Genomic DNA, 16,635 nt, shown 5'->3' on the forward strand with positions numbered 1-16,635 from the left:
ATTCTCGTTGTGCGCGTGGTGCGAGGACAGCAGAGAAACTTTCAACACCAGCATGCAGTTTTCATATATGTCGATGCTTTTCTGTCTAAAAATGGAGTGCACTGCAGATGACCCTCCATGAGCAGGTAATGATTTGATGAGTAATGAATGAGACTTGAGTGTGTAGAAGTCTGCAGGCGGTTTCATATGAATTGTGCTAGCCGGCTAGCTGTTAACTACCAAGCACGTGTGAGAAGAGCGCGTGCTGGCCAGAAATTATAAGTGTTATTGAGTAGCTAACTGATCCAGGAAAGCAGAATAACATGCATTATATTCACTGGCACGCAGCCACTTTTATTTAAGATTATAAATGTTATTTTTTTATCGTGTAATGTAACAGAGGGACGGGCAGAAACGTGGCCTTCCTCTGGTCACCAGCTAATGTCTCGAAGTGTCCGATTACACATCAAATGTATGACTTAATTTCATTTATTTTAACTTTACAGGCAGCTTTGACTGATGTTGAATGAGGCTCATCTACCCCCAAAAGGGCGAGGTTTTTCATCATGAACATCAGGTAAGAGTTACCATGAGTGTTTTTTATTATTGTTATATTCTTCTTTATATTTGCAGTGCATATGATGATTTTGTTATCCCTGTCTGAAGAACATGTGTGGAAAGCAATGGTATCTGACCTACTGCAGACTGATGTATGTATGCAGACGCATGCTGCTGCTGAACCATCACTAATGCAATGTGTTGTTACAGGTTCCCTGCTCTGTCCTACTTGGCAATGGCAGTAAGAAGTGGGAGACATTGTGAAAAAGGTTTGTACCACACTTGCTGTTTCTTGTGATCCTTGCTGCCACTGATTCAGTGACGAAAACTGCTGCATAGGAAGTGCCGTCTGATGCGATAACTGACGAGGGCAAAAGCTGGTTCTGAGAAATATCATCAAACATTTCTACCTCTGGTGTGCATGATTTGAACGCTTGACGATCCAGATGATGTCTCCATACAGGTCTGATCCGATGAACGGCAAAGCAAGACTATGAGAAGACACGCTGGCAGCGAGATGACATGAACAGGTAAATGCTGCAAGATTGACACTCAAAAGTTAGTAAAAGTCAAGTCAGTGATGATACAAGTTATCCCTGTCTGAACATTTAGTGTGGAGTCATGGTAACCTGAGGCTTGACTAGAGATGCAGCATGAACAGTATTTGCTATATTTTAGAGGTTTGTAACATTGTTGTCAGAATTGTAACGCTTCCTTTTTTTCTTTTTGTAACTTTCAGATGAAGTTGACGGGGAATTGAACACAACAGCAGTTTGGATTAGAACCAGATCTCTGATGGCACATAGAAATCTCAACCCAAGTTTGATGAAAAAAACATTTAATAAGCTTGAGAAAATGCACTGTATAAAATTCAAGTATTTATCACATTAAAAATAACATGAATCCCACTGTGAGGGCCCAGCATGTCTGGGTCAGTCTGTGTTGAAAGATAATCTGTAAGATTTCTTCTTCAAATTGTCAAGGAAGATCTGCTCTTCTTGGAGGTATTCACGGTCCTGTGGGCAGGAAAAACTAGAATTACTTAGGACAGAAATTTTAACATTTTGGAATGTTTAAGGATATTTCCTGAACAAATTTATGAAATGAAACTCCTGGCAGAAGCTGTAAGTGTGCATGTGTTGAAAAGCTGATAGTGTAATTGTGGATGAGTCACATTACATTACTGGAATTGTAACCTGTTTTCAATTTCACATTTACAATAAAGCCTTTACTGTAACAACCTACATGTGTTTATTGAATTGTTTTTGTTTTTTTTTTGGATGGGGGCATTTAATGCATTTAGTACAGTAACAAAGATTTGCTACCAAACCTGAAAGTAGATTAAACTGATGTGTCTTAACCAGTGGGCTACAGGGGCACGGTCATCTCAAACAACCATCTCTCGTGCAGCTAAATATGTCTGTGGTGCAACATGTCGGAATGGCTTCATCTTGGTTTTAAATGGTGTACTGTGTAGGACTCGAGTAAGTTTTCACTGGCAAAGCTGATTATACAGTCATTATTGAAATAGATATTTGAAACAAACTGTAGCTGACGGTTGCCAAGCGCAGTTCTTGAATGACTGCTAGCTATTGGTCTGTTTATGTACTATTTATTTGGATATAATATGTAATCGCTGCTACATCTAAGATAGCTTAATGTATCTAAAACATTTGTAAAAGTGCCATCTATCTAATATTTGTATATTCTCTTAAAGCAAACAGCTTTTTGAAAGTTCCTCATCTTCAATGATAATGAACCAATAAAAATGAATATGTGGCTACTGTTTGGGAACATAGTGTCAAAACATTTTAAAACAAGTGATGCTTGTGTGTTGAAATTGCTGTCACTAGTATTTATAAGGTGACTTTGAAGCTTTGTAACATCTTCAGCAAAGACTGAGACTTCGCTGTTTACCTTGTCTGCAGTGTACTTCCACAGAGCCAGACTCGCCTGAAGCGCCATGGACTGAGAGTTGGAAGACAAATTGGGAGGGGGAACATTCAGGGTCGATGCCAGCTCAGGGTTTGGCATCAATGAGCCTGTGTCTACGGATAAACATAACATAACACTGTTAAATTTTGCATATTGAATGGTTTTATTTTTGCCTGATATGAGAAACTAGTCATGAGTTTACGTCACCTGGTAAAACAGGTGGAATAATTTGTGGTAAAGAGGTGATGGGAGGGTCCTGTCTCAGCCTCTCAGTCTCCTTTTGCAGATGACTTAACCGCATTCGCTCCTGTTACAAAAAGTGTTTAGGTGCTACCAGACAGTTAACATGTCTGTGCTGTTCATATTTTGTAGTTTTGTAATATAGAAGCACAATCTGAAGAGTAACTGACAAACACACCTGAAGGATTCGTTGCTCTTGCTGCCTCATCCGCTCTGTTTGGGAATGGATATTTCTGAGTCTTGCCTCGTGCTCAGCCTCCACACGTTTAGCCTCCTGCAAGGCTCGCTCTCCCTCCTCATACTTCTCTGCAGCGAGCTGCAAAGAACATGTGCCAAGTATGTTAAATACTGTATACTCCACAAGTGCATTAGAGTCCTACTACAATACATATAGGTCAGTGTGAGGCTAATTTACCTTGCTGAAGGCCTCCACCTCCTGGGCACGTGTTTTGAGTCTCACAGCGGTGCTGCTTATTCTGTCTTTGTCCCTGTCCACTTCCTCTCTTAGTCTCTCCACAGTCTCTCTCTCCTGTGCCACAGCCATCTCCTTCTGTTTCAGCTCTCCAGTGCGAAGCTTCAGGTCAGCTTGTTCCTACAACATAAACAGAAAAAAAACAGTCAGTCCTGAATACTTGGGATACTAGAGAAAAGAGCTGACAAAAAGTTTTGGGGATCCTGTAAATCATAGTGAGAAAAACTAAATTTACTTCAGAAATATATCCGCTATATTTAGTGATGTAAACATTATCCTGTCAAGATTGTCAAAACCAGTTGCAGCAAGCACGTCTCTACTGTAAAGCTCACCTGTGCCAGACTGATGATGGAGCCCTCTCTCTTCTCCAAGAGACTGCTGACTTCACGTTCAGCCCTCTCATGCCTCTGCTTCTCCTGGGCGTGGAAGCGGGCCCACTCTGCTGCCAGCTTCCTCCTCTCCTCTGCACAAATTTGCATCACTGACTTCTGCTCCTCCAGTAATGCGCTCTGATGGAAACAGAGAGAGACAGGCAGGGAGAGGTGAGGAGGAGACGCATAGAATCAAGATATAGCTTATGTCTACTATCTAAACTGATAAATGTCAGCCTCACCTTGGCTCTCTCCAGCTCCTCTCTCTCCATGTTGATCTGCATACTGAGGGAACGCCGCTCTTCTTCCAGGCCTCTTTGGGACGACTCTGCCTTGGCCTGCTCTGCGGTCATCTTCCAGCGCTCCTGAAGCATATAAAAACTTGTTCATGTATACATTTGTGCAATACTGCCGTTTCTAAGCAACTGCAGGTAGCCTAAAAATAGTCTGTGTCATTGATTTCTGACCTTCTCAAGCTGTCTCTGCTGCTCATTGAGCTGCGTGTCCATCCTGGAAATGATTTCCTTGAGGTAAGCTCTCTCCTCAGCCATGGCTTTCTGCTGCTGGGCCAGACGGTCCTGCATTACTGAAACGTACATTTAGAGAATGACCTTAACCCACTTGCAATGTGATACAACTATGCTCTCAGACTACTTGTATCTTGACCTATTTGTACATCCTGTTAATTATATAAGTGTGTGTGTATGTGGAGGGGTTGTGTATGAAGTACTTCGAAGCTGCTCATCTCTGTGCCGTGCCCCCTGCTCCAGGCCATGGGTTGTGTGTTCATGTGTGCTCTCCACTCGAGAAGAGAGCTCTCCCAGCCGAGAGGAGAACTGCTCCATCTGCTCAATCATCACTGTAAGAGACCTGGACAAAGACTGATTGTTAAAGATCTGCTTTGATAAGAAAAATGAACAATAAAAAAAGAGAAATTCTGGGTTCACTTTCAAAGTAGACTAAAGAATAGTTTGTTGTAGTTTTTTTTTGTTTTAAAGGGAAGTGACATTGTCCTTTGATATTAACTTGCCTGGTCTGAGATGTCGCACTTGTAACTGCATCGATCTCTTCGTCTTTTAACCTCTTCAGTCTCTGGACCTGGTCCTCATGGTCTTTCTTCATCTCCAAGATGGATTTCCTTAATGGCAAAGGAGCAAAAATACAACAAATATATGATAAACCTTTGAGGTTATATATTTATTATAGAATGTATTAAACTCATTCTGTTCATCATGTTCAAAGAGGCAGATTTAATGAGTTATCGGGACATTTTACATTTACATTTTACTTGATGTTTTGATGGGTAAATTACAAAGAAAATGTCATAATACAGTAAGGTATTTTCTTTATCTATTGAAATATTATTTTTCTCATGACCCATGTAACACCTCCATTGGTTTTACTCGTTAAGTATATCACTAAATCACAGGCTGCCACAGAAACAAAAGCAGACAAGAATGAGCTACAGCATAGCAAATACAGAATTTAAAGACAGATTTACCTCTGAAGGTCTCTGAGCCTCTCCACCTCACGGTCTCTGTCTTGCTGGGCCTGGGCCAGTTTCCGCTGGTACTGAGCCTGCAGCTCTGAGCGCTCCTGCTCAGCCGATCGTGTTACTGTGGCCAGGCGTTCCATTAGGTCTTCACACTCCTGCCGAGCTCGTGTCTCCCTCTGGGCTGCCGATTCCTCGAGCAGCTTCACGCGCGCCCTGAGTATGCACAGAAATACTTGCATGTTAAGCATACAGACACACATAAGCTGCTTGAAGTGCAGGGAATTATGCATAATGCATGTTAAGCGTGCACGGGTGCTGCACATTTTGCACACACACACACACACGGTGTATTATAATTTTTCAGAGTGAAGTCTGGCAAGCTCTGGGAATAAACTACTTGTGTGCGTTCTCCATGAGTTCCATATCCTGTTTATGTCGCTGCTGGACACTCTCTAGCAACATTTGGCTTTGGTCTCGCTCCAGCTGCAGGGTCTTCACCTGGACAATAACACATAGCAGTTTCAGGCTAGGAAAATTCACGGATGTAACAAAGAAAGGGAAGATGAGGCAGCAGTGAAGTGAAGTGAAATACAGCAGACACACAGTACATATAGTTATGTTTTCCTCTCATCATAGCAACAGCATTCATGTACCTGTCCCTCCAGCTGGATGATGCGAGCCTGCAAAGCGTGATGATCTCCAGGTTGCTGCTCTCTCTCCTTGAGTCTCTGCAGGGCACCCGTGTCCACAACACCCCCGAGACCCAGCAACTGAGACTGCATCATCTTTAGGAGGAGAGCAGCCAAGTGGAGAACAAACCAGGTGATACATGTGTTCTTACATCTTTAAATAAATCTGCAAGCAGAGGTAAGTAAGTTAGTTACCTGCTGTTGTAGTAACAGCTGCTGCAGACTGTCTGTTGTAAATGTCACCTGTTCAGATATGAAGATATGGAAGGGATTAAAAAAAAAAGGCTTATTATAGCTTCTCCCGATTAATAATTTCAGGAAAACAACAATACCTGTTGTTGGACAGCTGTTTGTGTGTTTTGCGTTTGGTTTTGCTGTGGAACTGCTGGAAAGAAAGCAAACAATCATACTGCTCACATTGGATACCAAAGCATTGGTGAAAAAATGCTGCTGTATCTAAAATTTCTTCATATTTCCCTAAGAGTACCTACACCCCATTGAGCCAGGCAGTACAGTAGATGTAAGGTTGGAAAATGTCAACGGTTGTGGGGTTTCATCCACAGCGTGCTTGGGTCCTCCTCGTACCCTGGATTCTTTATCGGATGGGAAGTGGTGGGGCTGGTGGTGGCTAATGCTAGCAGCAGCGACTGATAAGGGGCCGGTGACTTGAGGAGGGTAATCTGAAGGATGAGACGGACTAAAAGTGTGTCTGAAGTCTACTTTAGCAAGGAGAGTGGTCGGTGGGGAGGATGTTGAGGTGGGAGGGAGGTGATGCTCATCGGTGGGTGTATGCTCGGTAACTACAGATAGGGATTGTGGTGGAGTTGAAGGGTAAGTGGGAATTATATCTGTATGAGAGGGGTAGATTCAGTGAATGTGAGTTAATGATTCGCTGAGATTATGAGCATGACGTGATACAAGATGAATGAAGTATTAGTGTTCTTTGTAAGAGAGGAAGGCTTGTAGGTGTGCGGAGGGACACGTCTGTAAAAAATACGACTGTAATGCATTTTGTATTCATCCTATTATCATAAAATGTAACTGAAGAGTAGTTATTTAGATGAATCGCTGTGCGACTGAGTGAATACCTTGTTTGGTCCTCTCATCTCTGACAGGGGTGGAGTGAGCAGCGGGGCTGGGCTGTCCAAGAAAAGTGTTGCTGCACAACATAAAACAAGAATGAAAAAAACAGGAAATCATCAAAGCCCGTATATTGTCACTTGCGTTGAATTCACATGGAAATCCTACCCAGTTTCCTTGACAGATGCAAGAGTGTCATCTCTGCTTCTAGGAGCTTGTGAAGTGTTCTGCTTACTGAAAACAAGAGCAGGTAAGAATTTAATACTGAGGAACAAGAGTGGATTCTATCATTGTATAAGTTATTGCCTTTGCTGTTGTGCGTGCTTTCCACAGTACCTAACAAATGACTCCAGATCCACTTCTTCCCCCAGTCCTAGAAAGTCTTCTTGCTTGGAGCTTTTTGCCTCAGAGTTTGAAACTGATTGAGTCTTCTTCCTGCTCAGTGCTCCCGCTAACCAGTCGTCCTCCTCCTCTTCTGTCTTCCGGCTTTTGGAGACTTCTGGCTTTGTTTGTTTGGTGATGTTTTCAGTTGGAGCTGAGGTGTCAGCTGACAATTTTGCAGCAGATGTGGCATGACCACCTGTCAGCGACGACTTTCTCTCTAACAAAGGAGAGGACGGAACCTTTGGAGACTCTGCGGAAGTCTTTTTCTCTTTGGCGTCATCTTCTACATAGTCGTCGTTTGTCTTGAGGCCTAGCCAGTCAGCTGAGTTGCGGGATCGAGCGGAGGTCGGGGCGGTGGTGGGTTTTGGTTTCTTCTCTGGGGTGGAGGCACTGACATCTTCTGTAGAAAATCTGATGATACAAAAAAATGTCATGCACCTATTTTGTGCAGTTTATCTTGGCAGGCAAAAAAGCCTACTGTAACACACACAAGTTGGACTTCACACACACCTGACAGACTGTCTGCGGGACTGGCGCCCTTCAGGGGTGGATCCCAATGTGGGCTGATAAGACCCAAATGTGAGGTCGTCTTCTAAAAGTGTCTCTGATAAATGGCAAAAAAAAGACGAAATTGGCTTCAATTATGTCTTTCTTTTAAAACAGTGCTTGCTCATAGCTGTGCTAAGCAGGAGACAGTGGTGTTCTATTACCTTTCACATTGGAGGTCTTCTCCTGTTGCTGCTTGTCTTGAGACTGAGGCTGGTCCTTCCTCTCACCTGTGGGTGGTCGCTCCAGAAGACGAGGTGAAGTCAAACTCTCCAGAATCTCATCTAGCCGAGTACGAGCTCTCTGAGGCGGCTCGCTTCTGAGATCAAACATAACAACATGATATACTGTATGTCACGTTAAGATACAAAACTTTGCCATCTTTGAAAGAACAAGGTAAGTGAAAGCAAAGCAGAGATGTTTTGTAAAAACACTGTCTCGGCAAATCGCATATGAACAATCAGGATGAGATTCTGAGCAAAGTTTGGCTTTTAGCTGCACTAAAGCAGTAATTATTTATTATTTCAGCACTATAAATAAGGGCCACAATAAGAGTGAGACGGTGAGAGTAAAAACAAATCTGTTACCTTTCCCTGTTGGGCCAAAGCGCAGTTTCTTTTTTCTTGTTTTTATCACTGTCAAATCCGAGTGCATCCATTAGGTCGTCCTTATCATCCTCAAATGTAAGATCACCTCGTTTTTTTGCTGCGTTAGCTGATGAAAAAAACACAGATACACACACACATATATAGTACCTCAGTGTGTGGTGATTACATGGAAAAATGGAAAGTAAAGGAAAATTTTACAGCTCACTTGTTTCACTCTTTAGGATAGGAGATGCTGAAGGAGATGGCACAGATTTTTCGGGTTTGGTTGGCTGCACGCTAGCTTTAGATTCTGGTTTGGTTTCATCTGGAAGCAAGTCATCAAGCAGGTCATCCAGAGGGTCGTCTAGATCTGCAGAGGAAATTAGATTATTTACTGTTTTCATACTGTGTTTGGCTAACAGGCTGTAAGGCTGTAAGTTTATGGCTAGACTTATATTACTTACTATAAATACTTATTATTCTGATATCACATACAAAAAACTCATACACGTTCAAATATATCTAAATTACAGTACATATTGTGCTGCCAGTTTATTAAGCCTGCACAATTTATACCACGCTAATGAAATAACATTGCTACATCCTATTGTGTGAAGCTCTTTGTGGTCCATTTGATATTAGAAAGATGTTAACTTAAATCTATGTTAAGTTTTGAGGCTCAGATCAGTGGCTGTGATGTATTAGATTGCATTTATTAAGAGGTGTTTCTTATATTCTGTCACCTTCCTGTGCTTCATGTAAATAGGGTGGACAAAATATTAGAAATACCTTTTTTATTGTAAGACAAAAGCTTCACAGATATAGGATTTATTGCAAAGCTGTTGTGTTGGATTGTAATAGATTGTACAGGTGTACTTAAGGAACTGTAACTCAAGTGAGTAACTCAGAGAACAGTACATGTTGATACATTGTCTAGATGATTATTTTTGGCTGTTGGCTTTTTGTTGGCTGTGTGTTGGTTTTCTTAAAAGCTGAAGCTAAAAAAAAGCACAATATTAGCTCTGCTATCTAATTATTCACAACGGTAGTATTTCAACAAAGTCGATCAACCATCAGATTTGTAAATTTGAGTGTCACTTTTTAATGTACCAATGCACCTTTAGCGTAAGGTGTCTGACCAAGACCTTCATCATCACAACCGCTGTCTGAATTCATGCAGCAATTTGAGATAAACAGAGCAGAGTTATCAGTAAACACACAGTATTTCTCTCAGGAGTCACATGAAGCGTGGTCTCAGAGGTGGATGGAAACAAGAAGCTCACTCACCAGAGAAGGTGAACTTCTTGTAGTTGCGTGCTGTGGACGAAGGTGCAGAGTTTGGCTTCTTCCCTCTTTTGGTGGATTCATCTGAGTGAAGTGGGGGAGACACAACTCTCTCTTTGATTGCTGTTATCAATGTAAAGTTCAGTCAGTTATAAGGTGAGGCTAATAATGAGAAAATAATTCATGCAAAAACACTCTGCACTGACTTACCTGCTCCCTCTGGTTTTACATTACTCTCTAACGCAGCAGAGTCTTTCTTTGACCCTTCGTTAACGGACGGCTTTGTTTGTGCGGGAGCTGAACTTGGTTTTTTCTTTGATGCAAAGAGGTCAGCCTCCATATCATCCATGTCCTGTACAAGGATAGATAGACATGAAAACACAACAAAACAGAGCTTTGTCTCTGCTTTTCCACATTTTATAATAACCAACCTTCATGTTCTTCAGTATGTCATCAGGATCCGCTGCTGAGACATCGGAGTCCTTGGACAAAAATAAAAAAAACAAAATAACAAGGAGACAATAAAACCATTCTAAAATAAAAGAGACTGTAAAAGTATATATTCATCTATGTTTCACATCTGTCTACATACCTCAGCTTCCCCATCAGCCTTTACCTCCTCCGCTAGCATACTGAAGATGTTATCAGTGGCAGATGAGCTGGAGAAGAAAAAAATAAATGCTATTTGCTATCAGGAGTGAAAACTGATCATTTATAGCGTGTAGCTCTTTCATTCTTCCAACTTACCGATTTGCTGATCCACCACGGGTTGATTTCCCCAACACCGGGTGTTCTGATGAGTAAATTATTAAGAGAAAATATCAAAACACATGAATCTTTTACAGTGATAATACCAGACAAAACTGCAGAACTGGGCTCACTTACTTTTATCATCAAATAAGCTGTCAAGCAAATCGTCATCTCCGAAGGAACCTTTGGGAAAACCATGGGGGAGGGGATACGCTTTTACACAAGCTTGGAACTCTTTTAGTTATTACACTTAAGCATACCTTGTCTTTTGTGTGTATATGCTGAATTTTGATTATACAAGCTGACAGCTCTGACAGGTCTGGATTGTATACTGTATCCTGTATGACTAACGATACTTATACCATTGCTATTATGTAGTCCTTAGTTCTATTGTGTGTTTCTGTTTTTCTACACCAAAATTCTACTCCTGCAGTCTCCTTTCTGCTCTGTACATTCAGCTATATTGCATGCCTCTCTGACCTGGAAGGATAGATGGTGTCATATGCTGTACAGATTGTGAAGCCCTCTGAGACAAAGCTGTGTTTTATTTGGGCTAAATAAATAAACTATACAAACTCCTGCAGAGATATAATGATACAGTAGTGTAGCATTCATATAACATTGGAGGAACTTACTTTTGGATGCTTTTCCCTTCGGCTTTGTAGCCTGTAAATATCGATGAAATAAGTTATTTTACAGGATAGATTAACCTGGTCAGTGTAACCCGAAGCAAATATCACTGTATACATACAAAAAGAGATTGAAACTTTATTTATATTTTTTAAAAATCCTGTTAACCCTGATAAACATTAAAATGTTGATAATGGCAGCAGTCTGACTGACTCACCATGTTGAATCTCTGCTGGTAGCCGCCGGTTAGTTAAATCTGATTAGGCGTCTCCCGTCTCCATTGGTAACCATTCTGTTACACCGGCAAGCTTTCATGTTAAGGACTCAATACTGTGGTTAGTCATTATCTCTATAAGTCGTATCGTTTCATGCTTTAACACAGTTGTGTTTAGTATCGACGTTAATCATTTAAAAATTGGCCAGTTGACCTGAAGTAACGTTAAAATGAATCAGCGCCGCTACACATCTGATACAAACAGATACGGTTGTTTATTAGCCGTATTGCGCACATAAGCTAATTCATTCCTGTAATACAAACTTTATGATTGGCAATATAAAGTTTTTTTTTCTTAAAGCTAAACATTAACCTCAAGCTTCAATGTTTGATTTACTGCAGCAATAGCATAACCGTACCAACCCCGAACCGGCGCGAGACGTACGTTTCCTGTTTACACTTCTCAAAGCATTATGGGTAGTGTAGTTTTCTTTACAATCTGTACAGCAATACAACGTCCCCTGTCCTTGGACCCTCAATTCGAAAAAAAGCCTTTTTAATGGGGAAAAAATGGAAGAAACCTCAGGAAGAGCAACAGAGGAGGGATCTCTCTCCCAGAACAGACAGAAATGCATAAAGACAGACAAATTACAGAAATACAGCAAAGAAAACAGGATGATAAGATTATAATGGATTTATAATGTATATAAAGAATGTGATGAAAAGGACACTGAGCAACTTCCAGGTGCCACCAGAACAGAATAAGACCTGAGCCATGCGATCTCCATCAACATGGAGACCTTGGAGGAGGACAGACTCATATCATACCATTCACACACACGGTGGAAGAGACAAGAAAAGACATTATTCACAGAGGAGAGAGAAAAGGGTAAAGACATAATTCAGAGAGAAAGAGGCATGAAGTGAGGCTGAACTCCTGCAGGATTGAGAACCAGATCCAAAACCTCAGGGAATGGCACCAACAACCAGGGAAGCAGAGTGGTTCCAGGATGGGTGCTGGTCCAGCAAAGAGATGCCTGAGAGAAAAGAGAGGACAGGAGGAGAAAAAGAGGAGAGCGGGAAAAAATAGAGAGGGGCACGCTCATGTGCTAGTAGAACAAACAGAAGGTTAGAGAGATGCAATGGTTATCGGAACAGTTGCAATAATCAATAATGTTGTTGGCAGAACAGCGCTTAGTAAATTCATTAAGACAGAAACCGATCTGCCGTACAGTAGAAGGTAATGAACCAATCAATTAAAAGCAACTAATTGTAGGTTAAGGAAAAAGGATGAGTTTTAATAAGTATGATATCATAAGTAGAAACTTTGACCTGCTGGTAGCACCAGAGGAAATATCAAGTTATCCTCTGGGGACCATGAACATCTGTAGGCTACAAAATTTCATGGCAATCCATCTAATTGTTGTTGAGATATTTCAGTCTGGACTAAAGTGGTGGACCAACTGACAGACCAATGTGGCTAAAAATATCTACAAAAAATGTGTATGTTTGGGCGTATGAATTGTGAAGTTGCCTGTTTTTGACAGCTTCACCTGCTTGCTTATTTTGTGAAATCTACCAAACTAGTCTACCACCAGGTGGCATCAGAGCTTAGAAAATGAGTCAAAGCAAATCAGTTACAGCAAAACTGAAGAGCTGAATAATTTATCATCTGTAGCCTATATTTAATTCAGTGAGGTCTAGGCCTGATGTTGCACCCTTAATCAGCACAATGATAACTAGGCGAATCACCCTCCAGTGAGCACATTGCTCAAAGTTAGACTTAATGACACCATTCCTCATGAGGCTTCAGCCCTCCTGTGCTCCTGCAACACCATCACCTCATAATAGGCTTTTCAAGTATTTCAGAGTTGGAATCAGACAGACATGCCAGCATTGCTTGATTTTCTTTTTTTCCATTCATCATATTATGGTGAACAAACGTCTTTATGTTAAAGCAAAATACACTGTATTTCATGTTTGAGCAAATAAGTCCTCCTCTGTCAAACCCACATTTGTGCAGACAGCATTTCAACTCTACGATTATCTTGACAGATTAAAAACAACAACATAAAAATGTCTTGAACTATATCTGCTCAGTTGTGTAAATGTACATGCAAGTGATAATTTGTAGTAAATTATTTTGTAATGTATGCCATGGGATCATCTTTTGAACTGTGATGACTGAGTGTTCGCTGTTCCATGCCCTTTATCAATATTCAGGAATTTTGTGTGTGTGCACAGAAAATCTAAAAGCAGGAAAGTCATCTCTTTATTTGATCAAAGGCAGAAATTGCTCAAATTGTTAACTTTGAATGTTTATAGAGATCAAAATTGATTGTAAAACAAAAGTTCAGATGGAAACACATGACTCATATCAACAGAAATCAGCACAGCAACCTCACTGACAAGCTCAGGCTCAGACAGAATCTATTATACTTTAAAAGAGTACTCAACAGAACAGAAATGCATGTCATTTCTTTATTTAGTCAGTGGGCTTCCCCTGTCAGGACAAAGGAATTCATAGGAGGAGCCCTACCTGCCATATACAGTACAGTAAAACGCTTGCCTTTAGCCCCTATTTCAGAAGAATTCAGGTCACTTATGAGATGATATGAGCAGCTACTCTTTAAGAAACATCCAGTCAAAAATCACTCTGTCCTTATACATACATTAAACACAAATTATTATATTTTGCTAAAAGCAAGCAAAACAGTGAAATCAAAGAAATTATTGTGTATGTTTTTTTTATTTATATGGAGGCACAGAACATGTCTTATTACTTAAAACCTTCATTGTATATCTTACTTCAAAGTGAAACTTTGGTTCTCATTCAGACAATAACGATATTGTAAATCCAGCTGTCATGATGAAAACATTTGTCAGGTTCATCTTCCAAGCTGCAATTTACCCAGAGTTCACTCAGATACTGTTTCCTTTTGCAGTAATGAGAGCATCTGTGGGACAGATGAAAACAGGCCTCATTGTTTCTGTAGCCCACTTTTTTATATATATATATATATATATCTCCTGGTGGGAGTCTTGGAGAGAGCTGTCAAGTGCAGATGAATCAGAATCAGATCAATGAAAGAAAACAACACAAGATGACAGGAAATCTCTCCTGTAGTATCCGGGGGAAAACAGTCTTGATAGCAGAGGCCACTTAAAAAAAGAACACACAACAAATACACGTTATCAGGGACGTTTGGTTCATTTTCTGGTGTATTCTACAATATAACAAATGACAGAACTCACCTCATGCACACCAGACTTGAGATTATGGCCCATTCTGGTCTTAGTTCACATCTATAGGGGAGAAGAAGCACATAGGAAGTGAAAGCTGAGGTGCAAAGTCATGAATGATTCAGGAAAATAATCATTTATAAACAAATAAACCACCCTGACCCAACTGAATACTCTTGCCTCCATAAAACAGAGTGAAAGAAGATAACACGTCAAATGCCAATGACCTGCATGAAACCTCTGTGCGGTGGTTACTGCAGGTACAATGGTCAGTGAGTTTATTGCTTCATATTAAGGTTCCTAACAGCTTCGTTAAATGGTGTGGTTGTGGGGAGGTAATGTATTTATAATAACCCTCCAAAGAGATGATGGATTGTTGTTCTGCCTCTGAATCATTTAGTGTTAACAGTGTGGCAGTCAGTGCTTAAAAGCTAAATGTGGGGCAGGCATCTTAGCTCTTTATGCATCTGTGCCTCTGTAACATGCTCCACTGCTCCACTTTCTCCCCTTGTCTGGAGCCCCTTCTGCAACCCCCCTCTAACACAAGTACACTCAACAAACACACACACAACTGTCAATTTCTCTTTGTCTATCTGGATGTTTTCCTGTGTCTTTCCAGTGCTTTTCTCCCACTGCAATTCTCAGCTTTGGTGTGTTGGCTTTGGCTTTCAGTCTTTGGTAATGTTTATAGGCAGTATTTTTTATGACTTATTTCAGCTTTTTACAATCTATTTTTATATGCTATTGCTTTCCTATGTATGTGCATTTCTAGTTTTGGATTAGTTAAACAACTGCTGTTATTAATTTTAGCATTGGCACAAATTGTTGCTGAAATACTGCCAAACACAGTGCTAGCACAGTATATGTTTTGTTCAAGATGTGTCATATAGTTTAATATTCTCAAAGGGGCACTCCACCTATTTTTCACCTATTTTTTGTGAAAACAAATCCATAACGTCTTCTGTGGCTCTGGAGGGACTTTGTCCCTCCAGGTTCATCTTACCTCAGCCCAGTATTGATGTTGGGCAATTCCGCATCTTATGACTTACGTCCAATGCCAACGTTCAGTGCCGATGCAGAAAGAAGTGTGCCCTTTATATACAGTATATCTGGGAGGTGGATGGGTGTGTAGTGCGTCAGATTCTAATGCAGATCAAAGTTTGGGTCCCACAATTAACCTGCAATTAATGTTTGCTTTTTATCAACCACTTTTCCTAACATTAAAGTGTTTTAGTTGCCTAACTCAAACCTTACATTAACCATACTTTATTTGCTCTGACTGCAATCTTTCCTTATCCCTAATCATACCATAGTTGCCATGTGGAGATACTGTAGAAAACTAGAATTTAAAAAATGTTGGCATTGGATTTAAAAAAAACAAAAACAAAATCGGAGACCTGGAGACTACACATTTATAAAAGAAAAAGCTTCAGGACATCAAGGAAGCTTGACCTCTGCTGATTAGAAGTGCAATACTAAATCACTTGAGTATCCTTTTAAGGCCTCTGTGGCTCTACAGTGCATAGCTCGATTGTTTCACTGTTTGTTTTTCCTTACCCCGTGATGCTCACTGTTGTCATTTTTGGATTTCTGCTGCTCCATTGCTCTTCTTGTATGGCACCTCTTTCTCAGCAGTCTCTTCCTGCCTTTGAGGGGTTGTAAAGAACATATTACTCATTATTATATGCAACACCTTTATCCTCACGCTCCCTTTTTTAATATTCAATTAAATACGTAGATATCTGGAAACAGTTTAGTAAAGGATGTGAACTCTCACTGCTGTTTGTTAAGTGAAATAATTGTGTGAGTTAGTTGTTGCTATGCTCCATGGTGCTGTAGCCACGTGCCGTTGTTTGCCATTGCTCTGTGAGTGGCTAAGCAGGGCCGGGGGGGCCTGAGAAGATTGCACTTTGAGTCAATTAGTGGCCATGAACTGAAAAGCTCTGATGCTTTCCCCTCCATTCATCTCTCCATTAAAAAACGAGAATACACTGTTGTTATGTATCAAGCCACTTGATCCACACACTGTTGCTCAAGGCAAACTCTAAAATAATCACTGGGGTGGTTTCAAATCAATGATGCAGATAAGTCTCTCCCTACCTCCCTCACTCTGTCTCTCCCACACATGAAACAAGTATGCTCTTTCCATGTGTGTGTGTTCACATTTGAAGCATGAGT

At 40.7% G+C, this 16,635-nt stretch overlaps 1 protein-coding gene, 1 long non-coding RNA gene and 3 other non-coding genes across 10 annotated transcripts; 4 read left to right on the plus strand and 1 right to left on the minus strand.

Moving 5' to 3' along the window:
• The first annotated feature begins 13 nt into the window (after positions 1 to 13).
• Positions 14 to 1,781, plus strand: LOC121883996. Its single transcript, XR_006092282.1, has 5 exons — positions 14 to 125; positions 486 to 556; positions 748 to 806; positions 1,001 to 1,067; positions 1,277 to 1,781. It is a non-coding gene; the product is annotated as an uncharacterized LOC121883996 (long non-coding RNA).
• Positions 610 to 680, plus strand: LOC121885038. Its single transcript, XR_006092447.1, has one exon. It is a non-coding gene; the product is annotated as a small nucleolar RNA R38 (small nucleolar RNA).
• LOC121885039 lies at positions 852 to 926 on the plus strand. The gene has a single exon (XR_006092448.1). It is a non-coding gene; the product is annotated as a small nucleolar RNA SNORD49 (small nucleolar RNA).
• LOC121885037 lies at positions 1,107 to 1,177 on the plus strand. Its single transcript, XR_006092446.1, has one exon. It is a non-coding gene; the product is annotated as a small nucleolar RNA R38 (small nucleolar RNA).
• Positions 1,359 to 11,661, minus strand: LOC121883994 (fas-binding factor 1 homolog). 6 transcript variants are annotated; one of them, XM_042392469.1, is made up of 31 exons: positions 11,218 to 11,661; positions 11,006 to 11,036; positions 10,506 to 10,553; positions 10,368 to 10,413; positions 10,213 to 10,279; positions 10,052 to 10,102; positions 9,831 to 9,972; positions 9,624 to 9,704; positions 8,563 to 8,706; positions 8,337 to 8,463; positions 7,914 to 8,068; positions 7,714 to 7,807; positions 7,156 to 7,614; positions 6,988 to 7,053; positions 6,828 to 6,898; positions 6,231 to 6,419; positions 6,072 to 6,124; positions 5,935 to 5,982; positions 5,704 to 5,835; positions 5,448 to 5,548; positions 5,057 to 5,263; positions 4,586 to 4,693; positions 4,286 to 4,425; positions 4,023 to 4,141; positions 3,798 to 3,920; positions 3,517 to 3,693; positions 3,128 to 3,304; positions 2,891 to 3,028; positions 2,680 to 2,779; positions 2,455 to 2,585; positions 1,359 to 1,553 (listed from the first exon to the last, which is right to left on the minus strand). In XM_042392469.1, the coding sequence occupies exons 1-31, from the start codon at positions 11,218 to 11,220 to the stop codon at positions 1,470 to 1,472; spliced, it is 3,612 nt and encodes a 1,203-aa protein (XP_042248403.1). In that variant the 5' UTR covers positions 11,221 to 11,661; the 3' UTR covers positions 1,359 to 1,469. The 6 variants fall into 6 exon arrangements, with proteins under 6 accessions (XP_042248403.1, XP_042248402.1, XP_042248401.1 ...); XM_042392468.1 differs by having other exon boundaries at positions 7,914 to 8,065; positions 9,624 to 9,743; XM_042392467.1 differs by having other exon boundaries at positions 6,072 to 6,121; positions 9,624 to 9,743.
• Positions 11,662 to 16,635: the final 4,974 nt, after the last annotated feature.

The sequence above is a fragment of the Thunnus maccoyii genome, chromosome 18 (genome assembly GCF_910596095.1).
Source record: "Thunnus maccoyii chromosome 18, fThuMac1.1, whole genome shotgun sequence".
Taxonomy (NCBI): domain Eukaryota; kingdom Metazoa; phylum Chordata; class Actinopteri; order Scombriformes; family Scombridae; genus Thunnus; species Thunnus maccoyii.

What these genes read in the sequence shown, in the direction of transcription:
- LOC121883994 (XM_042392466.1), bottom strand. An exon ending in GAAGGGAAAAGCATCCAAAA is followed by an intron (nt 10,554 to 11,005) that starts GTAAGTTCCTCC and finishes GTTTTCCCAAAG; the next exon opens with GTTCCTTCGGAGATGACGAT. An exon ending in AGGCTGATGGGGAAGCTGAG is followed by an intron (nt 10,103 to 10,212) that starts GTATGTAGACAG and finishes TTTTTGTCCAAG; the next exon opens with GACTCCGATGTCTCAGCAGC.